Source organism: Globicephala melas, chromosome 14 (assembly GCF_963455315.2).
Source record: "Globicephala melas chromosome 14, mGloMel1.2, whole genome shotgun sequence".
In the NCBI taxonomy this organism is placed as follows: domain Eukaryota; kingdom Metazoa; phylum Chordata; class Mammalia; order Artiodactyla; family Delphinidae; genus Globicephala; species Globicephala melas.
In genome coordinates this window covers 27,511,859-27,521,111 of record NC_083327.1, presented here as the reverse complement: position 1 = coordinate 27,521,111, position 9,253 = coordinate 27,511,859, and the positions used below count along the sequence as shown (strand labels likewise).

The following is a 9,253-nucleotide window of genomic DNA, read 5'->3' as shown; positions in this document are numbered from 1 at the left end:
TAGGGTTTAAACCTGATGCATTTACTTATATTGCCTGACAGTCTCCTACAGGTTTCTGCATTTTTGACCCTAGGTATAACACCTATTTGAGAAATGTATTTTAAAATGTATTGACAAGGTAAAGTTTGCCTTGCATAGGAAAGGAGGTGCTTCTTTTCTGGCAACAAGAGCCATATAACATCTTGCATTAGCTACTCAGAAGCTCTCAATACCGAATGTGTAGTCAACCATATATGCTAGTATCATATATGTATGTTCCTTTTTAAAATTCTGTCATTTGTTTATATATATTAATTTTGTAACAGTTTCTTATGAAAAATATGTCAAATCCTTTTTGCAAAGAATCAGCATGCACATGTTCTTATAGGAGGAAACACTACCTAAATTTTATTTAAGAATGACTCAAGTAAAAAAATGAAATGAGAAAATGTGCATTAATGGAATATTTTATTTGAGGATTAAATTAAGCCTTTAGCTACAAACACTCATGAGGAAAAATAAAACAGAATTTCAGGGCTTCCCTGGTGGCGCAGTGGTTGAGAATCTGCCTGCTAATGCAGGGGACACGGGTTCGAGCCCTGGTCTGGGAGGATCCCACATGCCGCGGAGCAACTAGGCCCGTGAGCTACAACTACTGAGCCTGCGCGTCTGTGCTCCGCAACAAGAGAGGCCGCGATAGTGAGAGGCCCGCGCACCACGATGAAGAATGGCCCCCTGCTTGCCACACTAGAGAAAGCCCTCGCACAGAAACTCAGACCCAACACAGCAAAAATAAATAAATTAATTAATAAACTCCTACCCTCCAACATCTAAAAAAAAAAAAAAAAAGAGTTCTCAGGCAACAAATGGCGGGTGAGAGAGGAGTGCTAAATTTGCTAGCCCCCTCCTTTCCTCTCACCCCATCCCCAGGCAAAAAAAAAACACAAAAAATTAAAAAAAAAAAAAAAAAACAGAATTTCAGCTCAACTACTGTTCATATAATGACTGTCACTAGATATTGTTCTTAAAAGATACCTAAAAAGCCAAGAGCATAATTTTCAAGAATGTACTTTAAATATAACAATGCAGCAAATTTTCAAGTAAGAATTTAGCTATCAGATTTGCAGTTGACTTTTTACATGAAGCCAGACTGGACTGCACAATTTTAATAGTAATGGCTTAATAGTCTGCCATATGGATAATATGTTTGGGTAATTAACGGCAGTACTCAAATATAAATTTAGTGTGTATAAACTAAAAAAAAGTGTGGTTGCTATTCTTAGGTGACTGTGTTCAAACATATACATTTCTAAAAGGTACTGCATGTATTACAAATGAATTTCTTCTAAGTATTTTTCTCTTTTGCATATGATATTTTCAAGATCCGTATAAAAGTCACATTGTTAGATACTATAATCAAATTAACATGGTGATATATACTGCTTTGAAAATGGCTTTTACAAAATGGACTGAAAAATACTTTTATGCATGGACATAATTAATGTATTTTAAATGCTACTGAGTAGCAGAAGACTGCCACTTTGTGTTGTTTATAATGATTGTTGTTTTGACTTTTTAAATAGGTTAAAAATCTAAAGTAGGAGATATCTCTATATGTATGGCTGATTCATTCTGTTGTGCAGCGGAGGCTAACACAACATTGTAAAGCAACCATACTCCAATAAAAATTAATTAAAAAAATCTAAAGTAAAACCATAAAAAGCATGACAATACAATCATATACTATAAGTTGAGTTGTATACAGAATTATCACTACCATGGTACATTATTATTTTGTTTCATGAAATAATTATTTCAATGAGATAGACTCTAAGGCTTTTTAATTTTATGGTTACATTTAAGGTTATATAAATGAGAAATCTGAACTTCAATATATAAGATGCTTTAAATGAAGTTTAGAACACACAATATAAAAAGTGCCACTATGTTTTGACTTCAGTAAATTTTAGATCTATGTTTATTTGCTTATTAGGTCTTAAATTATTTTTTCTTTTGATATAATAAATGGTAATTATAACAACAAAATCTAGTAACATTGAAAAATGTTCTCCCCTTCATTGATAGCTAGAATATAATAGCACTACCACTAAGTTCTTTGACTTGACTAAGGATGACTCTGTAAGTAAGCCAAAGTAGTACCTGCATTCTGAAGGATAATAATCCTGTATTAAGCATACTATAACATTTAGCCTTTATGTGGATATATAACAGTCAGTATATAATTTAAATTTAAAGTATATTTAAATTTACTTTTTTTAAAAAAAGGAATAGCTGAGCCAAAAAACTCTTTTTGGCTCAATTTTTCCTTTTAAAATTGTAAATATTTATAAAAATAAATTTTGCTGGTCGTAAATAAAGTATTGCTTCTACACTATAGGACATGAGAGTGTTCGACCTTAATTCAAAATTTAGATACAGACTTTTAAGGACTACTGTAGGCACTATAGAGTTTAGGAGCAGTCACTATGTTTAAATTGAATAACTGATCCGTTTCAAAAAGGGCTTGGTTATGAACTTGGTAGGTTCTCTAGTGGCTTGTTACTTTTGCTGTTTTAGGGTAAGATCAATTTTCTAACGGATGTTGCAGCTCATATATGATTATGCCCAAAGAATAAAAAAATAAGAAACCATCTTCCAAATTAAAAAAATTCATATTTTTGTGTGTATAACACAAATTCACAGATTTTAAAAGTACAGTTAAAAGATATCTACTTTTTAAATGCTGTATATTTCAAATAGAGAAGATAGAGTGGCGACTGAATACTACTTTTGAACTGTTAATCAGAAATTAAATAAAACATTTCATAAAAAAAAGAAACAGATTTTTATATCTAAGATACAATTTATTCCCTGTATGCTTTTATTAGGTGAAAGTTAACTACTTCATGTTACAAAATAGTCATTTTTAAACTACTCTTAAAACAAAAAAGTTAATATACAGCTGAGATCAACATCAATTACAGCAGTTTTTGACAATATCCGTCCTTAAAGAGAGTAGTAAAAGAAAGATTTGATTTCTATACAGTCAAAACAATTAGACTGATTAAACCATAAAATAATTCATTTTGATTCATGCATTGCATATATTATACTGTTTTTCTTTAACAGTTACTTTAGTCTATTAAATAAAAGCAAAGAATTGATTTCTTGTGATTATGCAATCTAAACTTGTTATAAGTCAAATGGTAAAGGCAGGTGTAATGAATACCTGAGGAAGATTTTGAAAGCATTCTTCCCTAAGAATAATAAAATTATTAGAGATAATTCCTTCTAATAACTGTTTTTTTAAGAACAGGAGGAAAGAAACATATTCAAATAGTTACAAATCAGTAAACTATCATTAGAGCTGATTCCAAACATTCTTCCCTTGAGAATTAATTAACTTTCTGCAATGAAGACAGAATCTATTTTATCTTACTTTGAAACCAACTGTCAGTGGCTGGTTGGGGTAGTGCATTAGAACAAAGCTCAGAGGGAAATTCTGCAGTCCTAGATGATCTATCTATATGTCTGCAATGGGAGCAAGAGAGAAATGGTGGTGTCCGTGTTGAGGATTTGCTGACCTTGTTTTTATACACTTTCTCTTAATCTCAGAACTATTTCATAAAATTGTCTGTCATTATGGGTTCAAACATACAACATAAGCAATGACAAAAATTCCTGTGTTAGAGATCTCTCTAACTAAACTTTAATAAAATATGGTATGTTATAAATATTATTAAGTATAACATATTTAGAGTTTATCCCTAAGATAACATATAGTGGCTAACTGGATGTAAGAAAAAAAAAATCCACAGGTTATATCTGTATGAGTGTTCCTATGAAGATACTTAGTTGTAACATTATAGTGATTTATTCTTGTAATTTCCTCTACAAGGTGAATTACAAATTACTATTATACTGGTTTCCCATGGTCTGAACATTCTGAGAAATGGCAAATTCTCAGTTATAAATAAGTTTAACATTAATCATGCTTCATAAGTTTAACATTAATCATGCTTCTTTTCAAAGACATGATAGTTAACTTCAAAAGCACTGCTTAAAATTAAATTTCATTGTCTAATGAGTTATTTTACGATAAATTCCACTGCTAATTTGTTTCTGAATGTCCATATAGTCAGAATATTTATATGTATTGTTTAGTATTTCCCTATTGCTTACATTTGATAAATATCTAAAAAAATTCATGTAATAGCATATAGATTAGATTTTTTACTATAGTTACAAATATTAACTATAATAATAGAGTGTATTTTATTCTGTAGTTTTTAAAGTAAAGAGATTCATTTTTACAGATGATTAATTTGTCACACTGACAATTGATCACAACTCTTTAACCTGTTAGGTAACATAAAAGTATAATGTTTTTAGATGGGGATGTTATATTATAGACAATAAAGTCTTAAATATTTCCATCATTAAGTGTTATACCTAATAAAAAGTCAAACTTAGTAATGAACTTTCATTTCCATATCCTTAAAATCTGAAATGGTAAGTAAATTTTCTCTATTAGTTTTAGTAAAAACAGTTTAAAATCTTAAAAGAAGGCAATCCAATGATAGTATCAACTTTTTCTTATCTAACAGTTGGTCTCTGATTAACATTAAATTGAACAATATGAATAAAATAAGTTAAAGATTGACAAGGTATCCTAAAATAACATTTGAGGCACTGTATTTTCATAATTGTAAAGCAGCTATTTTTTTTTTAATAACTGAGAAGCAATCCTTAACCTTTATGAAAAGATTTTCCTTCTAAAGCCTGAAATTCAGCATTATAATGTAGAAACATTAGACATGCAAAACACCTAGCAAGCTCTAGGAAACCAAAAATCTGCAAATGATGATACATATTGTACTATAGAAAGCAGACCTTCCTAACAAAATATGGTTCACAGTAAGGCTTAAGGCATATGATATTTTTCTGAAGAATTGTTATTGGAGAGTTATCCAGAGTCTGAATGCTAATATGATGAAGTTGACTGGATCATTAAAAAAATGAAAAAGGAACCATGTACATTATCTTTTAGGTCTTTGGTCTTCAATAGACATATCAGATATGTACACAGTCCTTTTTCTTTGGGCCCAGAATACAAGTAGGATTTAATTGTGTGCTAACTACTCTATATAACACAAGCAATTACCTATTGTGAAACAAAAATAGCTATAAAGCAGGATTTCAATTCCAGTCAGAAATTCACCAAATTATGCCACAAGGAATGTTATTTGCACAACTTTTCTCAGTGCAACATCGCCATCGTGAAAGGTGGCAATGATAGTATTACTACCTTTAAAAATGTACAAATTATTTTTATTAGAGATAATAGTACATACTGACTTTGATAGTTTTCTTTCCATAACGCAAAACAAAAGGAATGTATTGAAATTAGGTGATATCTATAATTATTAAACTTTAATCAATGCATTAAGAAACAGGTAGCTGGTGATTGAATGCGTAAGTTGCTCTTTCCTTACTGTATTTTTCAGACCACTTACGAGTTAGATCTAGATAAAGACTTGGTTTATGAGGCCGGTAATCCAGGTACACGGTATTACTGATTCTTTTGGGAACAGCTTTTTCAATCTGAGTTCCTTCATGCCACTCATTAAAAGAGGTGATGGAAATTATACTGGGGTGGGCTTGGAGTGCAGCACTCAGAGCATCCTCATAATATTTCCCATTGACTCGGTTGCGAGTGTTTTGAGTGTTCCACGGACGGATGCTGGTATCTATGTATCCTGGGCCCACACTTGGGATGAACATTAGGTCGAACTGATCACAAAAAAATTTTAGCTTAGCCCAGTTCTCATAGGATGAGCCGTAAGTAAAGCCATTTGTGGCAAAATACGTATAAATTCCATCAAAACCACCTCGAAGAATTTCATATCTATGTTTTTTTTCTACTAGAAGTGCAATAAACAATGCATCATAAGGAGAGTTGCGAATGCTCTGAGACCCTGAGCTGGTTAACAGATTAGCCCATTTTTCAGCTGTTGTGATATAGGAATCATAGACATAAAACAGTGGAAGAGCACTGCCATTCTTAGTCTTGTACCTGTAAAAGGCAGGATGATTTCCATATCTAGAATACAAACATATATGAAAGCAAAATGAATATTCATGACTCAGTTGCAATAGACAATAATTGTTTATGTATTGAAAATGAAGGTAATCAGTGCAGTTTAAGCACACTGTTCACCTTTGGGGAATTAGCTATATAAGTGTAAACATTAAAAATGCATTTTTAATTTTACACATTGAAAAATGAGATACCGGATACATTAAGACATTAACAAATAAGAAATTATACTGAGGTTTAGAAATGATGACTAACACAATAAAAAGCCCATTTTCTACATGAAAATACTGTTTTTTTTTGTATAAGTGATAAATGTCCCACTGTTGCCGACATGTGTTTTGTAAGAATATGGCAGCTGTCACAGACTATTATTAGTAAACCCTTAAACAAAATGAAACTGTATTAATAAATTCTTTCCTTGTAATCATACTAAATGAAAATATTAGATGTGGATCTACCATATCTAATAGCAATTCAAAATTGCAAAAGCAATTCACATTTCATACTCTGAACTTGCTTTTAAAAAGACAACTCTATATTCATAAGATTTGCAGAATACTAATTTAAATGTCAGATGACAGAAATCATAGTCTAATATACACATAAAACAGTAAAAACAGGAACCTGTAACTATTCATACAGAAAGTAAATTATAAGGAAATTCAGAAATGTTCTTTAAAATGATTGCAGTATTCATTACAAAATTAGTTTAAACTAATTTTAATATGTCATACTGTAAGTCATTCAAATCTCTCAAATATAAACATACTTTTCTTATAACAGTAATTATCATTGGATCATATAACAGTAATTTTAGGACAGAAGAAACTCACTTGTCTATAATGTATCTGATATTTTGGTACATGTTTTTATCATCTCGATTCTTATATGGTTCAATGTGAAAAGTGACCTAAAACAAAAAATATTGATTAGAGAAAAAATTATGATGTGAAAATAAAAAGGAAATCATATTCCATATTTTTAATAAACTTAACCTTAATTTAAGATGAATGCATTTTTTATTATAGTTGATTTACAATGTGTTAATTACTGCTGTACAGTGAAGTGATTCAGTTATACATATATACACATTCTTTTTTTATATTCATATTATTTTCCATTATGGTTTATCATAAGATATTGAATATAGTTCCCTGTGATACACAGTAATACTTTGTTGTTTATCCATTCTGTATATAAAAGCTTACATCTACCAACCCCCCTCCCCTGGCAACTACCAGTCTGTACTCTATGTCCATGATCCTGTTTCATAGATAGGTTCATCTGTGTCGTATTTTAGATTCCACATGTAAGTGATATCATATGATATTTGTCTTTCTCTTTCTGACTTCATTTAGTATGATAATCTCTAGTTGCATCCGTGTTGCTGTAACTGGCATTATTTCATTCTTTTTTTTAAAGGCTGAGTAGTATTCCATTGTATAAATGTACCACATCTTTATCCATTCGTCTGTTGATAGACATTTAGGTTGCTTCTATGTCTTGACTATTGTGAATAGTGCTGCTATGAACATTGGGGTGCGTGTATCTTTTTGAATTATAGTTTTGTTTGGATATATGCCCAGGAATGGGACTGCTGGATCATATGGTAATTCTATTTTTAGTTTTCTGAGGAACCTCCATAGTGTTTTCAACAGTGGCTGCACCAACTTACATTCCCACCAACAGTGTAGGAGGGTTCCCTTTTCTCCACACCCTCTCCAGCATTTGTTATTTGTAGCCTTTCTAATGATGGCCATTCTGACAGGTGTGAAGTGGTACCTCATTGTAGTTTTGATTTGCATTTCTCTAATAATTAGCGATGCTGAGCATCTTTTTCATGTGCCTACTGGCTATCTGTATTTCTTGTTTGGAGAAATGTCTATTTAGGTCTTCTGCCCATTTTTGGATTGGGTTGTCTTTTTTGTTGAGTTGTATGAGCTGTCTGTGTATTTTGGAAATAAAGCACTTGCCGGTTGCATTGTTTGCAAATATGTTCTCCCATTCTTTAGGTTGTCTTTTTTTTTTTATAAATTTATTTATTTATGGCTGCATTGGGTCTTTGTTGCTGTGTGCGGGCTTTCTCTAGTTGCGGCAAGCAGGGGCTACTCTTCGTTGCGGTGCGCAGGCTTCTCATTGTGGTGGCTTCTCTTGTTGTGGAGCACGGGCTTCAGTAGTTGTGGCTTGCAGGCTCTAGAGCCCAGGCTCAGTAGTTGTGGTGCACAGGCTTAGTTGCTCTGCATCATGTGGGATCTTCCTGGATCAGGGTTTGAACCCATGTCCCATGCATTGGCAGGTGGATTCCTAACCACTGTGCCACCAGGGAAGTCCTGTCTTTTCGTTTTGTTTATGGTTTCCTTTGCTGTGCAAAAATGACAGATTCTCCTATACCATTAAAATAGCATTCTACAAAATAATCTACATTTAATATGTACTCTTATTCAAATAATTTATAATAAAATTACTTTAAAAAATCAAAAACTAGTACTATAATGGACAATAGTTTTCAGATTGCTTGTTACTGATGTGGTTTATATATTTCTACCATGATAGCAGAAAGCAGTAACCAAGAAAGGTTATATATAAATCAAGAAAAACTAATACCATTTTGTATGTCATTTATAACTAGTGGAGTAGATTAATGGAAATATCATGTGTACTGTCTACTTAAGATCTGCAAAAACAACTATGAGAATTTTCACTTTTATTACTAATTTTACTGACTTACCATTAACCATTAAAATACTTTATGGCAATATAATAAACTAAAATATTGTCAACAAGAGTTCAGTTTCTATGAAGCATGTATGGAATTAGAGACTTCTATGCTACTGAAATATAAAATGCCTTTGTTTTCAACCACCTAATTAAAGTGAAATATATTTTACATTCATCAGTGCTACTAGTTTTCACATAAGTCAGACAGCATTTAGTGAAACTAATTCTCTTCTTTTAATAAGATTTCAGTAATATTATACAAAGAAAATTTTTATTAGTAACAAAGTAAGGTCAATTTCGTTTGTGCAGTATATTGTAAGTATGGCTAGGGCAGTTAGATTTTGCAGTAGCTCTGGTATGTATATGCTTTTTAACTTCAATTGAAAGAAAAGTGGCAAGGGTATAGGTATTTTCATACTCTCATATAATGTAACCTTGGGTAATCTCCCTTTAGCT

General features: G+C 31.6%; 1 protein-coding gene across 2 annotated transcripts in view; it reads right to left on the bottom strand.

The window, feature by feature from the left end:
• Nucleotides 1-3,780: 3,780 nt before the first annotated feature.
• MANEA (mannosidase endo-alpha) overlaps nt 3,781-9,253 on the bottom strand; it is a 78,870-nt gene continuing 73,397 nt past the window's right edge. For both annotated transcript variants that reach the window (XM_030859513.2, XM_060283852.2), the window contains exons 4-5: nt 6,913-6,989; nt 3,781-6,082 (exon numbers count right to left, since the gene is read on the bottom strand). In XM_030859513.2, coding sequence (XP_030715373.2) covers nt 5,425-6,082; nt 6,913-6,989 — 735 coding nt within the window. In that variant the 3' untranslated portion in view covers nt 3,781-5,424. The remainder of the gene's footprint in view (nt 6,083-6,912; nt 6,990-9,253) is intronic.